This window comes from Uloborus diversus, chromosome 5, assembly GCF_026930045.1.
Source record: "Uloborus diversus isolate 005 chromosome 5, Udiv.v.3.1, whole genome shotgun sequence".
In the NCBI taxonomy this organism is placed as follows: Eukaryota; Metazoa; Arthropoda; class Arachnida; order Araneae; family Uloboridae; genus Uloborus; species Uloborus diversus.
In genome coordinates this window covers 162,364,108-162,384,979 of record NC_072735.1, presented here as the reverse complement: position 1 = coordinate 162,384,979, position 20,872 = coordinate 162,364,108, and the positions used below count along the sequence as shown (strand labels likewise).

General features: G+C 32.6%; 1 protein-coding gene across 1 annotated transcript; it reads left to right on the top strand.

The window, feature by feature from the left end:
• Window positions 1–4,326: 4,326 nt before the first annotated feature.
• Window positions 4,327–20,594, top strand: LOC129223237 (steroidogenic acute regulatory protein, mitochondrial-like). The gene is made up of 7 exons (XM_054857801.1): window positions 4,327–4,428; window positions 6,737–6,889; window positions 8,376–8,471; window positions 11,549–11,622; window positions 13,689–13,793; window positions 14,934–15,027; window positions 20,505–20,594. The coding sequence occupies exons 1-7, from the start codon at window positions 4,327–4,329 to the stop codon at window positions 20,592–20,594; spliced, it is 714 nt and encodes a 237-aa protein (XP_054713776.1).
• Window positions 20,595–20,872: the final 278 nt, after the last annotated feature.

The following is a 20,872-nucleotide window of genomic DNA, read 5'->3' as shown; positions in this document are numbered from 1 at the left end:
GAAACGTCACAGATTTTTTCGGTGTTCCTTTGGTTCTCACCAGTTTCCTGTGAAAAATAAGTATACTGACGAAAAGTTTTCTGAATCGCTACAAGTTTCATGAATACAGACTTTCTGCTGTTGTAAAAAAAACATTTTTATCTACCAGAGAGAAGATATACTCAGCTTCTCCATAAGATGTTTTGCCTTCAGCTCAATTACGGGTCTTCTAGATTGACCGAGCCCTAAACAAGGGTGAAGTGTAGTCTCTGGTTATTATAGATTTGCAAGAATTGCAGGCGGATTAGCTTTTCGGTATTTGCTTGCATTTTGATCTTAGTTCCATCTTTGCAAAAATGTGTTCTCTTAGCCTTCCTGGCAAATCAGAAAGGGGTCAAGCTGTTACTATAACTATATCGCAGCCGGCAAGGAAAGTGACATGAAAAAAAAAACAGCATTCGAGAAAATCAATGTTTTACGCAATTGTAGTTTAACGTCATTTAGTCATTGCAATAAGTGCAAAAGTTTTATGATGGGATGTTTATTGGTCAGCTTTTGTTGTTTAAATTAATTATGCATGCTTAAAGTTCGAAATTTCTTTTCTAAATTATTAAATTTTAATGATGTATCACTATTGAGATAATTTTTACGCCATCACGCAAAAGTTATGCAAGCTAACTTCGAGCAAGTTTTAGCTCAATAAAAAGCATAAAATTTACATTTTAAATCAATAGCTAGTACGTTTTTCCAAACTTTTTAAGCTGTGTGCAGGGTGATTTTCAAATAAATTTACACATTAGGTTCGGCAAAAGTTGGAAATCTTTCTTATTATAAACATTAAAACCTTCCTAGATTCAATTCCCTTACAATTTATGACTTTCTATGCAGGTGATTATTTGTGAGTTAATTTACTTATATTTTAGAAATTCCAAACAACTTCTTGCAAGTCACCGTTTTTCTCATGAATGTTACCTTTATAAAATACTCTGTAATTTATTTTTGAAAAATAAAAAAAATCTAACAAATCTCGATTAAACTATCTTAAATACTCAGAAATAAGTCAAAACGGTATAAATATTTATTTATTAAGAAATTTTAAGCATTTCTATAACTGTTTTTCTCATGAGTGTCACTTTGTTTCCTAAATAAAAGATAAAGTTTACGATAAAACCATGTTAAATTAAACATTATATGTTTTCATTGCAATTATCATGAATAGGTAAAAAATTTCAATATTGAAATTACTTTTTAAAGATTAAAGAAAAAGTTTATTAACAAAAATGCTGAATTGTTGCTATAGTAACACTCATGAGAGACGGTAACAGTTATGAGAGATGGACTCATGAAATAATTTTTTGTAAAGTTATGGCTTTAGTTCTTTTAAAATATGTAGTTATTTGAATATCATATGTTAAGAGTTAAAAGATTTTCCTAAACAACGCACCCAAACTTCATTTTTGCAAACATTAGCTTTGCGTCAATGTTCATTCTTCAATTTTTAATAAATGTGAATTTATATACGTATATATGAGGCAGTGAGAAGCAAAGGGATGTAAGTGGACATTTTCGAGTTTTGAGCAAAACGCGCATAAAGATTACGTCCTAGGTAGGCTTTCATTGAATTTTTTATTCTAAATCATGCTGTACAGCAGCACCTACCACGGCCACCAGTACTATCTCTTGCCCCAAGACGGAGGAGGGGTTCACCTACCATTTGCACCGGTTATCTCCAAATTTTTAATTTTGCCACTTGCATCCCTTTGCTTCTCACTACCTCATATGTGAAAAAATATATCTCTTAAATAAAGGTATTATAATGAAAATGAGTTAAAGGTAATAGTACAATATCCATGACTATGGATCTACTCATTATTTGGGTCTCTTTCATCATGGTTGTCATGAATGTTACCTTTCAAAAGTAACACTCATGAGCGGTAACACTCATGAGATTAACAGAAGAATTTTTCGCTGGAATAAATTCTGTCGGTGTTTTTGAAAATTTAATTAGGTCTCTTGTTTCCTTAACATGAACTACTTATTGCTTAATTGCATATTTCTACACTTAAAAAAAATATTACAAAATAAATGGGTAACACTCATGAGATTTAATTAAAATACTCTTCACATTGAATTGTGCATTTCAATATACAACATATAACGAAAAAATATATCCAATTTTCAACTTATACATTCTAAGAAGTTACAAATATGGCTTCCCTAACGCTGTTGCTAACTAAGGTAAAGAAATATTTTGCACATCAAAAATATTAAATTCCCTGGGGTAACACTCATGAGTTGCACTTAAGGACACACACACTGCATTGAAATTTTAAAATGTTGGATGAGCAGTTCTGTAAAATCAATTTCAGCTGTGTTTAAATAACAAATATTACTTCTTCCTTTTATGTGCAAAAAATAAAAAAGCTGCTTTAAAGCGTACAAGAAAGATCAAGTTTATGCAAACTTTCTAGTCAGGACAAGGAATTTTTCATTATTAGCTAACTAAAGCAATAGAAAAGGCTGATAAATTTACAATCCTGAAAAAAGACACTGAATGCAATGAATTTAATGTAAAACAATGCCTCACTACATGCTTATGAAAAGCCAAAAAATAAATCTTATTAACATTTAATTCAATGGAAAAAGTCAGGACACCAAACTGTGAATCGTTTTGAAAGTCATCCGTCAGTTTTCTTGCCAGGGTGCGATATGTAAGTTTTCCTAAAAAGTTAATAGTTTATTCCAGAAACGGTACTGATATTTTATTGGGAAGGTTTCTGAGTTCTTCAGGAAGATTCCATATTAATTTCAGAAAGATTACCGACTTGTAACTGAAAACTTAGTTGTACTGTTTAACTACTGTTAACTACTGTTAACTAAAAACAGTAGTTACTTAGTTAACTACTGTTTTTTGACCATAAATTAGGCCCACTAGCTTCCCATTATGTTTGAAGAATGGTCTTTTATTGGGAAGGTTTCTGAGTTCTTTAGGAAAATTTTAAGTCAATTTCAGAAAGATTACTAACTTTAAACTAAAATCTTTTCTGTTTTTTTTTTTTTTTTTTTTTTTTTTTTTTTTTTTTTTTTGACCAGAAATTAGGCACACTAGCTTCCCATTATTTTTGAAGAATGCTTCTGCTTTTTGTTTCTATTTTTTCTGTTTCTTTCTTTTCTTCTTTTTTTTTACAGTGTAATAGTTTTTTCCCCAGATCCAGTGCTTGTATACTGGAGATGTTTTAGTACTACTTTTTATGTCATTAGTATTTTAAATTTTCTTCTTTAATGAAAATATGACAATTATAAAAACAAAAGTATTTTCTTTTGAAGAGATGAAATAAACACTGTCAGGAAAAAAAAAACTAAGTGTTGTGAATTGTGAAATGTACCTAACAAGCAGCAAAAAACTTTTCTTTTTATTCATTTACTAGAAAATAAACCGTCAAGGTTTGACGGGTGGAAATTGCTTCTGCATTTGAACGAAGCAATTTCTTGTTTGGTGATATTTCGATAGTTGAAGTTTTAACCCTAACTCTAGAGGATTAACCCTAAAATCCAGTGGACAGCGTTCATTGATGACCACTTTTTCGCTTCTTCATTCTCCTAAAATGACAGTCTTACCAGTAAAACAGTAAAGTTACCGGATTAATTTCAACCTTGCGAAAATAAAGCATTTCCCTGCATGTCAAATATTAAAAACTTTGTAATCAAATTATCATACTATGGCACGCGTTTCATTGTTGATGACGTCAGGAGCGTTACTCGATCAGTGAATTGGCTATTATATATATATAGGAGGATATATGTTTTATACAGTGGACGTTGGTTATGGTTTATTGAATCCATATATGAATGTTGATCAGTGGTTTATTGAATCAAGCGCTTTATGGAATCAAATCGTAAAAAACTGAACAAGATCCAGCTTTATAGAAGTAGCCGCTTTATTGAATCAGCCGATTTATGGAATCAAAACTCTTTAGAACAAACGTGATTTATAAAAGCGAAGGCAACTATAGTCAATTAACTCAAATACCAAAATACCATAAAGGACACCGAAAGCGAGTTATCATTTTGAAATGCACTTAAAATCAGATATCAAAGTTAACTCATTATTGAATGGTGTTTGTAAACAAAAGAACAAAAAATTCGTTTTGATGTTATCGCACAAAAAAGAGAAGGAAGAAAGGGAAAAGAAAAGTAAAGCGAACATTCCACAACCCTTACTTCTGTTATCTGTTTCTAATTTTCCGCCAAATGAGCGATAACTCGCCACCTTTCGGCAATGACAATAAAAATTTGAAGTCATAAATAGAAACTGTCGTCTAAGTAAACAATAAACATAGTAAAATCATGCTGCTCCACAAGTTGTTCGAAAGCCTTTCTTTTTTCATAGCTGAAGACTCGCAACACCATTGGGTAACACAGATCTTTAAGCAAAAAGAACCACCGAGGGTAAGATTAGTTAATTAATATAAATATTTTGTTAATTTATTGATTTTTAATTACAAGAGGCATGGTCTTATGTTTTGAAAATTAGAGTTCATTTGTTTAAAATGATTTTAATATTTCACTTTGAAATGAACATTTTTTTTTAATTTATTTATTTTATTTCATTTTATTTATTTATTTATTTTATTTACAAAATTAAACCAATCATTAAAGAGATACAGTCAGACCTTGATATATCGTCACTCGCTTATAAGGTCACCCCGCATATAAGATCCCTTTTCTAAAGTCCCAGCTAGCTGAATAGGAATTCTATGTTATGCATTATCGGATATATGGTCAGGTCATAATACATTAATCGCTTATAAGGTCACTTTTGTCTGATTTCTTTAAATGATTTCATTGCCTAATAGATTCACTTCCAAGAATTTTCTGCGATATACGATCCTTAAAAAGTGAAAAGTCATTTTTCCTATTAACGTATAGTAAATTAACTCTAGAAAGTGAGTGTTACGACAGTGATACTAAAATATGAAGCAGCAACGTGGGCACTCAGCATGGACATATCGCATTTTTTACCAGACATTAGAAGTCGAAGAAAACTTTCAGAAGATACTTAGAACCCATTGTGCTTAAATTAAAGAAAAAACGCGTCAGTCCCGTATTAATGTAATTTTAAGTAACGTAAGTTGCTCATCAGTTCTTTGCTTGGGCATATTTGAATGCAGTTTTATTCAAAATGGAAATTTTAAAAAAGCATTTCAAAATTTCTTATTAATTCCAAAAATTTCAATTGGTTCAAATCGATTCAACTATTATAATTTAAATAACTGATGTTTTTGGACGTATTAAGTTTTAAAAGAATTAATGTATACATCCTTGCAAGTACATCTTTATTTATCAATAATATATGTATGAATCGGTTATAAGGTCACCCCGTGTATAAGGTCAGTTTTGCAAAGTCCCGTGGAGTCACCTTATATCGAGATCCGACTGTATTCCTATTAAATATGATTTTAAATATTTTATTTCATTAGAAAAATATACAGCCAATAAAGCCAAACTTATTTTGGCCAGAAATAAGTTTCGCTCATCTTTTTCTCTGATATTTTTTTCTTCACAACTTTGGAATAACGATGAGTTACAAACGTTTTAAAATCCAATTTTTCAAAATTATGGTACCTCGTTTTTTTGGAGATTATATTTTAAACGTTTTTAAAATTTAATTTCTTAATAATTCTGATTCAATTTCAGAAATAAAAAAGGTCCGCTTCAAATAAACAAATGAAATGACTAAATACACAAATAAAAACAATAATCGTATTAACAAACTACCAAACATTGCTACAATACTTGGTTTCAGTGAAATATGAAAATTAAAGCCTAAACTGAAGTCTGAAGAAAACAGATAAATGGAAGTGATTGTTCAAAACAATAAATACGGTAAACTCAATTTAAACTTTAGTAATTTTAAGTAAGGAATTACACTCTTTCAGTACTTATAATTTTCCATTTTGTTAAAATTCTATCGAATTTTTGTTCTTAAAAAATCAAGCAGAGCACTCTAAAAATTCACGCACGACCCGCTCTTACGTAAGCAGACGAACAATGAAGCAGTGTAAGTGTTGACCAGAGTACGGAAATTAAAAACTTTTACGGATTGAAAAACAGGTTCATTCTTACCTAAAAACCCGTGTGCATAACAAACTTTGCAGTTCTATTTTCAGCACTGTTTTTTTATTGAACGATTTGGTATATCTCTTGCAATCGAAAAACCACATTTATTCTATACTAGTGGTACCCGCACGGCTTTGCCCGCAGTAGAAAATTAAAAGGTCATTTGTTTCGCCTGTATATTTACAAATAATGATGATGAATTTCTCGCCAATTTGCTATATTCATTTGCTCACACTTGTTACGGTTCCACGTTATGATAATTTCGTAATTTACTCTTCCACTTAATGATAATTTTCTGGGTAAAATGTTCTTAAAATTGGAACAGAAAAAGAACAAAATCGAATTTTCAAAAAAATGCTTCGAGGTGCACACCCCATGCTATAAACTAATTGCGTGCCAAATTTCATGAAAATCGACCGAACGGTTTAGGCACTGTGCGCGTCACAGAGATCCCGATATCCAGACAGAGAGACTTTGAGCTTTATTATTAGTAAATAGTGATTTTTTCTATATCTTAAAAACATAAAAATCGAACATTTCTCATTCGTTTTCATGTTCTATTTCAATGTTTTTAAGTATTTCCTGATTCGGCCGAGGAAAATTCGATGTTTTAAGTGAAATTATGATTTTATTTCAGAAGAAAGAATGTTTTCGAGAATTATCAAATCAAATCGTCGAAGAATCTTTGCAAATCATGAAAGACGAAGGCTGGGTGGAAGAATCAAGGGAATGTGATGATGTCATTTACAGCAGAAAAATTCCGAAATATGGCAAAGTTTTTAAATATGAGGTGAGTTTGGATTAATTGACTTGAGTTTAATCCGTATAAAATGCAATTTTAATAATAATTATAATTGAATTCTGTATGCTGCTGAGCTTGTAACTCTTGATGGAGGCATTTACACACTTCAGCGAGTAAACATGTGTTCTCCGCCATGAGCGCAAAAGGAGAGAAATAGTCTTCTCCTGAAATTTAAAAATAACAGGTTTTTTTTAAAAAAAAATACTAAGCACTTATCATAATGCACTCAAAATGACAAAATAACTTTTCTGGGTCAGAAAGGACAATTTAAGTATTCTTGTAGTTTTCAATTATTCCAAGAAAAAGACTTCTCAAACGAAAAAAAGTGCGACTCAAGTGATGTAGAGAAAGTTTTATCATTATCTAGCTTACAATAATAAAGTTGAGTGTTGAAACATGCATATGTTTCATAACGGGAAAGTTTAGTTTGAAACGACTTGAGCGCTTGACTTCGTTCGAGAAGTCTTTTTCTTGGAATAATTGAAAACTACACAGGTATACTTAAATTGTCCTTTCAGACTCAGAAAAGTTATTTTGTCATTTTTGTCATTATGAAAAGTGCTTAGTACTTTTTAAAAAATTCTGTTATTTTAAAGTTTTTCGTCTTCAAACAAAATTTTTATGTCCAGAGAAGCCTTGATTTAAAATTTTCATTATGATTACTATTAATATTACCATCGCAAGGCAACAAAATTTTGTAACAATGGGTTTCATATTTGAACATTTAATGGAGAAATTAAATGGAATTTGCTGTTTTCCATCCTAACCGAAATAATAATTTTGTTTCAGAATTTTAATTTTTCAGCGTTAAGTTGTACCTCATGATTAAACAAATCATTTAGTGAAATCCCAAAGTCTCTAGTGGCTGAGATATAAGCAAAACCAGGCCTCAGATTACTCCGTGACAAACAAGCCTAGTATAATAAAAGTGCTTAAAAATGCTAATTTTGTTCTGTAATTTTACTATTATTTTTCAGTAGGCAATAACAACTTCGAAAAACGTATTAAAAATATTTCTTTCTAGCATTAATTCCTTTACGAAAAGATTATATAAGTGCACAGTATCTTATTCTTTCTTTTTTTTATCTTTTGCTGTGAAATGTTTGTGGTTTGTTATACATTTTTAAAAAAAAACTCATATGACTTATTAAGCCAGGTATTGCTACGCTAGTATATTGTCTATTGCAAAGTATAGCACGGTATGTTGAGTCTTTTTTTTTTTTTTTTTTGCCAATATGTTGATTGGCAGAGTTAAATTGGCTTTAAAAACACCATAAGAACCCATACATATGATGTCATGACCCAGAAATACTGTAATTTCATCTATTTTATTTATTAATTACTTATTTTTATTGATACTTCAATTATTTTGAAGCGCCAGGAAAAATCCCTGTCGTACCAAGTACTCGGTGAAAGTAGCAAAACATATCTCAAAAACATTTTTCAATGACTAACTCTAATTTTTTTCCAATAGGGAATCGTCAACATCAACGCCGGAAAGCTGAAGTTCAAGCTTTTTGACGAAGTAGAGAAAAGCCCTGAGTGGAATTGTTGTTTGACGGATGCGAAGGTGCAGTGCCATTCATTTTCTTCTTTATTGAATTTACAAGGTTTTTTTTTTTTTCAAGCTCCATTTGACTATAAAAATCAAACGGGTGAATATACAAAAAGATTTTACTATCAAAAGTAAGGTACGATGCATATTATTTCTCCACATAATCACCTTGACGATTTAGACATTTGTCGTACCTGTGCACAAGCTTTTCCATACCCTCCTCATAGAACGTTGCCGCCAATGATTGAAAGTGATTTTTGACGGTGTCTTTGAATAGGGAAATTTTCGATTTTTCAATTATATTTTTATATGATAGAGTAACATGTATGAACATCATAGGTGAAAAAAATTTTGCGATACGATAAGTAGTTTTTTTTTAAATTAATTTTTAAAGTTCAAGCGCTTGTGACGTCAAATGGCATAGGAAGTGATGTCATGCGCTCTTCCGATAGGGGAGAAGCCGAAGGTCACGCATTCGACTTCGAAGATGAAACGTAAAAGGCTTATCTCCTCGCATTTAACTCCTCGCGTTTCTGGAACATTAAACCTCTCATCCTCTCGGAAATATTCGAATATCATCATTGATGTTACATGAGGAAGATTATTTAGATTGTGCTTTAACGAATCCGGTCTCCATAGTGTGTTCAAAAGGATCATTGAATTTCTAAAAAATATAAATATCAGCGCGCTCAAAATGTCCGCAGCGAAAACAAGGGATCTTCGGCGGAAGGCTGCCCATTCGCGCCCTGTGACGTAGGCTCGTGACGTTTCAGAAGAGCGCACTTTTTCGCGTGGATTTTTAAAAATTCATGAAAAATCAACCACGGTGTTTTAAAATTCGGCGATGGTGAATTTTTTAGTATTGAGGGTCAATTAACAATATCTAATAGCCAAAATATGAACATTTAATAGGTTGCAACTTCCCTATTTCACGTAAGTTTGAAAGCGCTGCCCCCCCCCAAGTCACTTCTTCAGTTCAGGGAAAAGATGAGTCACTCGGTGCTAGGTCGGGACTATATGGTGGATGTTCAAAAATGTTCCAATGAAGTTTCTGAAGGAGCTATTGGGTTAGTATCCCTGACCCCCTTCATCATGCACATTAGTTCTACCCTCTTTAAATTTTCGGCACCACTTACGAATAACACCAGCACTCATTAAGTTGTCTCCATATACACGACTTATTCTTCGATGAATTTCCGCTGCCCTGTTACCTTCTGCTTACAAGAAACGAATAACACTTCTCAATTCACATTTGGCGGGAGATTCGATAGAGACAGCCATGTTTTCGTGTCTGTTGCTCAACAGGAAATGGCAGATTGGACTCGACAGTAACTGAGTGTTTCGACAGGGGTATGCTTAGGATTAACTAAACTCAGAGGCCCAACAGTAACCCATTTGGCTCGAAGTTTTCTGATGTTTTTAAGCAATGAAGTTAAAGTAACTTTCCTAACAATGAACATTTATTTAATAATAATGTTGCGAGGAAGGGTAAGGAATCGATTTGTTTTTTAATCCTTTTGTCTTCAGTAATTTTTGTTTTCATAGGTTTTCTCATTTTTTACTCCTTGGGAATTTTACGGCAACCGACGCATCAATTGTGAGGCAAAACAACCCGAAAAAGTCTTCAAGTAGGCTAGATCCTCGTTTCATTGCATTAACTTGAGTAAGACCATAGACTGTACTTCAATTTAAATTTTGAAGATTTCCTGGAGCAATATACAGTGGGACCTCCATATATCGAAGTAGCAAATTGCCGGAAAAAAATTCGATATATAGAAACGATCTTATTTTATCCTAAAACATTATAATTAAAGCTAATTTTCGTGTATGAAACCTAATTTCTAATTTATACGAGCATCGGATTAAATGAAAGTTAATAATTAAAAAAAAATAATAGAAATTACATTTCTGCGCCTTCATACATCTTCATTCTTCGGTAATTCAACTTGATCCGCAACATTAGGGGATTTTCATTTTGACAAATCGAGAGAAAAGTAAAAAATTAATCTACTTAACTTGATGATTTTTACTGCAGCTAAAACGACTAGGAACGATAATCAACTGACAAAAGGGATGACTTGAAACTGATTTTATAATGTTATTGGTTACACCTAAGATATTTGAAATAAACTTGAAGGAATTTAAGAATTCTAAAACGAAACAACGACCTATCTACATACCTCTCAACCCCAGATTCCTTATGAGTTTCGTAGCAATCTTTAGTGAACATAATTTTCTCCCCTAACCTTTATTTTTCATGAGACAAACAGTCTAAAGAGGAAAAAAAATCTACGAATGTCTCGAAAAAAAAATCGATATATAGAGATTTTTTCGATATATAGAAACAATTTTTCTATGTAATGAACATAGAAATTTGCTGGGATTTCGATATATAGAAAATTTCGATATGTGGAAGTTCGATATATGGAAGTTCGACTGTATTTTTTTTCTTTCTAATGAGGTTGTGTTAGGCTATTCAGCCTTTTAAAGACCTGGAGTTATCCCCCGATACGGCATTCAGTCTTCCATGTCCCCTCATTAAGGTGCGGATGTCAATGAAACAGAAAATTGTGATGCCCAGTTTCCCATAAGATGTAGGCATCTGGGCTCTTTTGATGTGAAGTTGCTCAAGGTATTTAATTTTGCCGAGGGGATTCAAAGCCAAACGAATACCCAAGGGATCTTTTACATGACGCATAATCATATGACATGGTAGCAGACGATTTTTTGCGTCTCGGAAATTCACCGATTGGCCACAACCCGGGACCATGGTGCAGAAGGCCAACACTTTACCACCACGCTAACGTGCTGACCAGAAGCAATATTTAAATATCATTTTGCGTTACCTAGAAATAGAGTCAATGTTCTTCATCAAGTTCATGCAACGAAATAAATACCTGTCATATTTCGCAAACAATTGATACATTTATCAAAATGGAATTGTCGTCTTTTACAGTTAATACTCTTAAATTGAAACACTTTAAGCCAATTTTAGGAAATATACGTAAAACTATATTTATTTTAAACTAATGTATTATTCAAAAAAGTTATATGCTGAAAAGTTATATGAAGTTTTACTTATTCTTTTCTAGGTAGTACAACCTATTGACAACCAAACAGATGTTGCACATATCGTTTCTAAAGGCTATCCCTTCGTTTCAAGCAGGTAAAATTACTATTTCGCTAAATACATTACTCGCAACTTTAGTTTGTAATTCAAATGCACAAAGGATTAAAAATGTCTAAGAGCTTTCATCTTTTTATTTATGAATGTTGTTCTCTTCAATTTTCTCTTTCAATGTTTCCATGATAAGTTTCGTTCTGCTTTCACATCTTCTCAGTCTATTATTTTCGAGGAATCTCTAAGTTTACCTTTTCTCTTACTTTAGAAATTACGCATCACTTAATTGAAGACATTTTTCTTTCGCTATTAATTAGATCTCGTTATTGGTTTAACGTAAAAATTAACAGCTATATTTAGTTTATGTTTTTTATATTTTATTAAATCGATTTTTTAACGAAACACGTAGAATGTATTGTCAGAGGAAAGCTATAAATACAGTTAAAAAAGAAAATTACTAAATTAAATGCTTAAGAAATCAAAACTGGAAAGTAAATAAATAAACAAATATGCCCGAAAGGCAACAAAAATGCAATTTCAAGTAGCTACCTTTGCGCCAATTGTACACATTGAAAAATCCTGTTTAAAATGGAAAAAAACTTTTTTTTATTCAAACTACATATTTATAAGCAAACTAAACCCATTTTAAGTATTTAAAGCAAATAAAATTAAACCAAAAAATAGTTGAAAAATATTTATAAATTAAGTAATGAGCACAAGCTTTCCAACACTTATCATAACTGAGGCCAATACTATTTTACAGAAAATTAAGCAAGCAGATTATTATTTTTTTTTTAAATATATAAATAGTAAACTCAATACTCAAGTAATAAATTGCGAAGAGAGTATCAACAGGATACTATATGCCAGGAGTTCAACATATAAACAGGATGCTATCCTGGAGTTCAAAGTATCAACAGGATACTATCCAGGAATTCAGAATTGTAACGAAAGTTTTTTTTTTTTTTTTCAAGTTGCATTAAAATTTTCTCGGTGTAAAAAAATATCATGAAAATTTCTCCAGAAAATTGGTGTCTAGCACAAATTTTCTGTTAAAAAGTAAACGTAGTATCTTCAACTTGTTCTGTTTTTTTCCCCATATTTGTCATCTACTGTACTTTAACTTCATAGTATTAACTTTGTAGTACAAGCTTGCTTATTTGGTTTCCGTTGAGAAACAAGCACGGAGAAAAAACGTCAAATTCAACAGCTCCCTGTTGTTGGTATGGGGCCCAAAACGCATTTCTTCAAATATCTCAAAAATTCTTCTCTACAGATGCTGCACTTTACCTTTCAAAGGCAGAATTGTCCTTGATGATTCTGTTGCACTTACAGACTTTTTGACTGCAACTCATTAGAAGCCAGGAGCGGACTGGCCCGCCGGCCGATGCACCCTCCCGCCTATGCGCCCTATGCACCCTCAAGTTTGAACATCTTTTTTTTTTTTATTCATAAAAATTTTTTTTTTTAATCTATTTACTTTTCAATATTTTGGAGCAATTTCCTTTTTTTCTTTTTTGCGCTTACAAACCTGTGAGAATTCTCTTCGCTTTTTTTCTTTTTCTTTTAACTCGTAAAGCTGTGTACCATCATTTTTTTTTCTTTTCCTTTCCTTCTTTTTTTTTCTTTTCTTTCTTTCCCGTTTTTTTTTTTTTTTTCATTGCACCTTTTTTTTTTGCACCTTTTTTTTTGTGCCCTTTAAAGGTCAAGGTTGACGCCCTCTTGCGGGACCCAGTCCTCCCCTGTTAGAAGGAAAGTGTTATTCATTCGTGTCGTTAAAAGAGCGTGCGGCTATACGAACTATAAATATTCTAACAGAGTTTGCAGCATTAGCATTTAAATTTTTCACTTCAGAATATGGATGACTATGATCAAAAGGCTGATCAAATAGATAAAAAAAATGATCAAAAGGAAACCAAAAATTGAATGATACAAAATTTCTGAAATATGTTTTTGAAAAAGTATCGTATACAACTTTGCTGAAAGTCAACTTTTGGTTAGAAAAATTTGAAAATGCTTTGTATAGCTCCCTAAACATTGTTTAAATATTAAAGTTCATTAGGATTGAAAAAAAAATTTAGAAATAAATATTTTATGCTTTTTTTTTCTAGGGACTTTGTAAATCTCAGAACGTGGAGAAAGAAAGGGAATGATTACGTGCACTCATGCATATCAATATCTCATCCAAAAGTTCCAGAACATCCATCCTATGTCCGGTAATTTTGTTTCAATGTTTTCATTGTTCTTTAAGAAACAAACGAAAATTCCTCGTTTATAAAAAGGGCTACCGAACACTCGAGGTTTGAGCTTGATTTTTTCTAAACCAAGTAGGTTTTGAAGAATATTAATACAATGGATTAATATTCCACTCAAAATATTCAAAACAATAAGATTGGCGACTCGTTTTCAATGCTCATACTATAGCTATACTATAGCACTGCAATTCTATTTACTGTAATCTGCGGTTAATTGCGTATAGGTGACTCAAATTCCTCGAAAACTCCCGAATGCTCAAAAACTCCATTAAATAAAACGCTTGTAACGCTTAAAGTCGGAAAAACTGTTTGAAAACTCCTTAAATGTTCACAAGCCAAAAAAGCTGCGATTTTGAATAAACAAATTGGGTTAGATTACTAGAAGAAGGAAAAAGGAAAACTTAGAGACTTATTCTTCAAACAATGTAATATTTAGCCTGCAGTAATTTATTGGCTCCTGATCATTTATCACTGCATACGAGGAAAAAAAGTGACAGTTTTTAGTTAACTTATATTATATTAAACCATTAATTACACAGTACATTGTCGATCTGTGCAACTTCCTGATAGCTAAAATTAAAGTTATTTGAAAGGTTTTGCTATTCAACCAACATAAAGTTATGAAATATTAGGCTCTGTGCATGATGACATTAAGTTTTATTTACCATTCTAAGAAAGAATAAAATTTGTTTAACTTTATTTAATAAATTAGTACTTTGTATTTAGTTTTCATAGCACAAATTTTTAAATTTGTCTAAGAAAATTTATAACATTCAGATTAAGAAATATTTCTGAGTGGTTGACCCACGATGTGCTTTTCTTATCTGATTCACTGAAAGATATCGAAACTTTTTTTAGCATCCCTAGATTTTCTTCTTCCCAAGTCTATTCAAACTCTATTCCTGTTAAAGTTAGATACGAGGAGTTTGACATTAAAAATAAACATAGACAAATTTCGATGCAGGTTTTAAACAATATAAAGGTGTAAGACTAATTCTTTAAAATATTTATGTTTTCAAGAACGAACTATGAAAATGATTTGTTTAATTTCATTTTTCGTGAATTTTCTTGATATTTAATGATAACACATTCGTTTTACAGTGGTCAACACCGCCTGTGTACATATGTAATCAGTCCTTTACCACAAGATCCCAACAGAAGCAAAGTGACGTGGCTGATGCAAGTTAATCTAAATGTAAGTTTCAAAAATATTTTGTTTCTTAAAAAAAAAAAAGAAAGAAAGAAACCAGCCTAATTCCAATATTGCAATAAAATCAATTCATCCGTGGAGAAGGAACCCCCTCCCTCTTCTTTTTTTTTTTTTTTTTTTTTTTTTTTTTTGCAACTGAGAATAAGTTTTTTTCTTAAACAGCATACGATTTATAGCTTTGGTCAGTTGCAAATCCTCAAATATATAATAGCCGATTCACTAACCGAGTAACGCTGACGTCACCAACAGTGAAACTCGCGCCGTAGCATGATAATTTGACAGTATATTTTCTGGAAATGTTTGACATGCAGGGAAATGCTTTATTTTCACAAGGCTAAACTGGATCCGGTAACTCTATTGTTTTTATTGGTAAGACTGTGTCATTTCAGGGGAATGAAGAAACGAAAAAAAAAAAAAAAAGGTCAACTATGAACGCTATCTACTGGAGTTTATAGAGTTAATCCACTGGAGTTAAGGTTAAATTTTTAACTATCAAAATATCACCAAACAGGCAGTGGCTTCGTTTAAATGCAGAAGCAATTTTAACCCGTGATACCTTGACGGGCGATTTTCTAGTGTTATGTAGTAATTTTCATTATTATACCAAAAACGTCCTAGTAATGTGTCGCTGATATTCAGCATTAAAAAACTGGAAGGAAAACCGCGAGTAAATACGGTATTAGCAGTGGTATTGCAAGAATTTCTCGTAAATTCTGTAAAATACAGAGTGCCCCAAAAAATTCAGGCACAGCTGATAACGCTGTCAAATGAAATCCAAAACGTTTCGATTGATATTTGGTCACATCCCCTCTCAATGGCAGCTCTCAAATAGTATATTTTGTGTTGTAAGCATCATGCTTGACATGTCCCCACAAAAAAAAAAAAACCATGAGTGTCAAATCCAGAGACTGTACGTAGTTGTACGGGAGTTAATCGTCCGATTCAAATTTTGCACGGTCCACTCACAAAATTCTCTCCGTCATGATCATCTTCATTACATTAACAGAGTGTACAAATCTAGGAATAATTTTTTTCCCTTAAGTACGGTTCAATATGCGATATATCCTCAATCGTCTCGCTAGCCACTTGCAGAACAGATTTTGGAGATCGAGGAAGCATTTCAATGACCTTTTTTTTTCTCGTGCGAGGCTGTGAATAATGATCGTAGTCATCGAAAGGATGTGGTGGGCTGGTTGGCAGGGCGTTGGACTCGTAACCGCAGGGTCCTGGGCTCGATTCCAGCCGGTCAAAGATCCTCCGTGTTCGTTAATGATGACTGGACCACTTTAAATACTTTTGTCGTAGTTACAAAGTCCTCCGAGTGAACCAATACCTCACTACGGGGGGGCACTGGAGTGTGAAGTAATCACCGGAAATGGTTCTCATCCACATTCTAAAGAGTTCCTTCTTCTTTAAACTTATTCAGCGATCGAATAATTGTGAGATTCGTTCGTACATCTCGTTGAAACTTGTTTTTGAACTGTTTTGGAACTTCTTTCATGTTTTCAGTTCTCCATTAGAACATTCAAAGATAGTATACGTTTTTTTTTTGAACACCATATGAAATTTTTAAATGAGTGAAAAAATCAGTACATAACTAGAAAGGCAATAAAGCTCTTCTTGTCAGTTTTAAATTTATAATATTTTTCATATTTATTATAGACCAGAAAATCCCCCGTCAAGATTTGACGGGTGAAAATTGCTTCTATATTTGAACAAAGCCATTGCCTGTTTGTTGATATTTTGATAGCTGAAATGGTAACCTTTACTCCAGTGGATTAACCTTAAACTCCAGTAGGTAGCGAGTAAAAATGACAACAACGTGCATAAAGTACAAATAAAGTAGTATAAAAGAGTTAAAAACTCAGCAAACAGCTGTTTCGGAGCTGTCATATGCAAGCCCTTCATCAGTGCAAAAAAGACGAACTAAAAGTTCACACAATGTAAACCGGACGTTAAAAACTAAAAAGTAAACCTTTTATCGTCCGGTTTACATTGAGTGGACTTTTAGTTCTTTTTTGCACTGATGAAGGGGCTTGCATATGACAGTCCAGAAACAGCTGGTTACTGAGTTTTTAACTCTTTTATACTACTTTATTTGTACTTTATGCACGTTGTTGTCATTTTTACTCATTCCATAGTACAAAGTTTTTGACTGCTTTTTTACAATCCAGTAGGTAGCGTTCATTGTTGACCCCTTTTTCGTTCCTTCACTCCCCTGAAATGACACAGTCTTATCAGTAAAACAGTTAAGTTACTGGATCGAGTTCAGCCTTCTCACAATAAATCCCTTCCCTGCATGTGAAACATTACCAAAGCATATTATCAAATTATCATGTCGTGGCGCGAGTTTCATAATTGAAACCCGAGCGTTACTCCATCAATGGCTATTTTTTATATGAGGATGATCCTGCATATATCGAAGCTACATACAACCTGCGGCTTTCCGAACTTTTGTTAGTTCAGATCACAGTAAAATCAAAACTAAAAAAATTAGTGATAGAGGATTTTTTTTTTTTTTTTAATCTTGTATACAGTAAAGAGAAAAAAAACTTTGTTCTATATCGCAAGCCATTGCAGATTGGTTTGCCCTTGACTATAGGACCGATTGTTAGATGTATTCAGTGGCATTCCCAAAGAATTATCTACAGTATACTCCCGATTATTCGTGCTAATTACCGGGCGGCGTAGCACGGATAATCGAAAAACACGGATAAACCGAAAAATCATTTAAGGAATATGCAGGGTAACTATTTAAGGGGAAATTAGAAAAAACTATGTATATACTGACACAAACCAGGAACTTTTCTTCAAAATGTATTTTTTGCTTTAAAAAAATGGGTGATACATTTTTTTTTCTTTGTTTGTTTAAATTGTTGCGTATGTCCGTACGAATTTTTCTTACTGCAATTATTTCTCCGTAATCGTAACATCTTTCACTCATGTAATCCAATAAATGTTCCACACATTGTAGAGCAGTAGAATGTGAAATTGTATTTTCTTCATCTTCGTTTTCGGTATCATCACTTGCGTTTGATTCAGTAACAAGTTCAATGATATTTTCGTCAGTTAGACATTGAAATCCTGATTCACATTCGTCGCTTTTAAATCACTCTTCGACATTTTTAGCGTCAACTGATTCGAAACCTTCGATTTCTTTAACTTCCTCAATGATGTTATCGATATTATCGATATTATCGATTATGTTATCGATATTATCGATAACATCATCGAAGCTTTAGAAAAGTGTGAGTCCGAAATGATGCACGGATAATCCGCAAACCGGATAATCCGCACACGGATAATCGGGAGTATACTGTATATATATATAAAGGTGACGGTGTTTCTTTGTTTCTTTCTTTGTTCGTACTCGATGGCTAGAAGACCCCATAGCACCTACAGCCCTGAAACTTGGCACAAATATTCGAACATACCCCGGGCCCGTGCACCTCGAAGCCGGATTTCTAAATTTTGAATTAGTTTTTTCTAATGAACTAATTGAGCTTAATTTTGCCTAATTAGGGGGTAAGAAATCCCCTCCCCCCACCCTCAAACATTATATATCGTTGGAAAGGGTTTTCCTTCCCAAACAAGATGATGTTCGCTCCATTTCTCTCAATTAATTAAAACGGGAGACATAAGCGATTCTAATTGAGCCAATTTTCAAGGCTTCTCTTTCGAGAAAAAGCTATAACACTATATCCATTTCATAGACAATTTTCAACTATAACTTTAGGTTCATTTTCCAGACAATTTTCAATTACTTTCTTTTTAAACGTTTTAGGGAAAATTGCATTTGTTGCTTATGAATATTTTACTGTTATTCGCAACTCCAATAAACTGTAGGGGGAGCTGCAGTCACTGTCTAATGGCGGATGAAAAAGGTAAAACAAGCAAATGCCGTAACTTATAACTTGCTTTGACGCTTTGTGAATGACAGTAATTTTTCATCGTGTTTGTGGGAAGCTTTCTCTTCTATTCTTCTGAAGTTACATTACACCATGAACTGTCTGAAACCTGTAATTTACCCCAAAGAAAACACGTAGAATGGAATGTTTTACCTTTTTCGGAAGTATTATTAATCACCGCAAGGTAGCGTATTTGAGCTCTGGAGTTGCGAATTACTTTATTTTAAATTCATTGTGCGTATGTTAATGGATTTTCTTTTTAATTAGAAAGTCACATGGCGAATTTGGCGATGAATTATGGAGTTGCAAAACTATTTTACTGCAAATGTAATTTTGATGGAATTTTTATTTATTTGGTAAATTATTTTAAATTTCAAAGGATTGTTTTTTTTTTTTTGAAAAGGTGTACGCATTTTAGTTAAAGAAAAATGCTGATTTCACATGGGGGAGGCGTCGATTTTTTTTATTCAACGGACTTTCCTTATTTTTTTAGCATGGGCATCGCCGTGCGGTTACTGCTACTTTATTTATAAAGCACAGTATTTTTCATAAATTCTTTTGTTACGGATGTCTGAAAGAGTTGCCACTCGTATGTGTTCTGGCGAGAAGAAAAAAAGTTGAGAATGGCTGCTATAGAGAATCTAAACTGCCCTTCTAAAGTCAAACAATCAGTTACGTTGTATGCGTAATGATTTACCATACGTTTTGTTAAACGGAGTTGTTAAGCAATGTTACCATAGACTAATAATAAGAATAGACCGAGCTATGGCAACCGTTTTGCTGCTCATAAACCAAACCATGTAACTGGTGGATATCCTAGCAACAGCGGGCGTTGATCGTAGCAGACGATCAACGCCCGCGAGAAATAAAATAAATAGAATTGATGGGACATGGAAGAATGATCTTTTATGGAGTCCGATTTGTAAATTTGTTATTCTATGTTGTAAATATTTTGTTAATATAGTGAGTTTTTCGTTTAGATAGTACTGTGCATTTTCTTCAATCAATTTCAGTAACTCTCTAAGCAATTAAAGTTGCAAGCGCCCAAAAGGAATCGGCAAACGGTAAGACTTTTACCTACAATTTCAATTTAAGGTACCGATTAGAACATTTTTGCGTTAACGCAAAACGTTTACGCCATTGCGTTCACACTAACGCTGACGTAGCAGTTCCGAATGAAATAAAAGTTACTGAAAACTGTGATCAAAAACTAATTACTAATTTCAAAATAATGCATAACTAAAAGAAAAACAGTTCAATCTCTGCACCCGAAAAAAATTATAATGAAAACACATTACGTCTTAAAATACATGTCGAGTGCCAAACTATAGATAATGTTGCCATCTATAGCAACCATACTGCCAAAGTTTTCGCCAAGCCTCCCACCAGTCACATGATGTATCCATGAACCAATTTTTTCATCAGCAAGTCTGGGAAAGCTCTGTCTACTCTTATTATTAGTCTATGAATTTTACAGAATAACTTAATAAGTGTCAAGAATTAGAATCGTTAAAAATCGTTTTAATTACATCGCACCATTTCTTTTTTTCACAGGGATGGCTTCCACAATACATCATCGATCAAACTATCTCCATTGGGATGTTAGATCATGTAAAAGCTATAAAAACGTTTCTGGCTGACTAAAGAAAAAAAACTTTGATTTTACAGAACATAGAATGGTGTAAATATGTATTATATGTATGTAAAGTTTGTATTTATTTATCATATGTATGTAAAGTTTGTAATTATGTATATATATATATAGATATGTATATGGATCTTTATTAAAACATTTTAAAAATTATGAAGTTATTATCTTTCCTTTTTCAGAAGTAACTAAAACATTTCAGTAGGCTGAGAAATTTATACTTTTTTGTTTGTTGCCTAAAGTAGAATATGTGACTTTTTATAATGTCAATCTC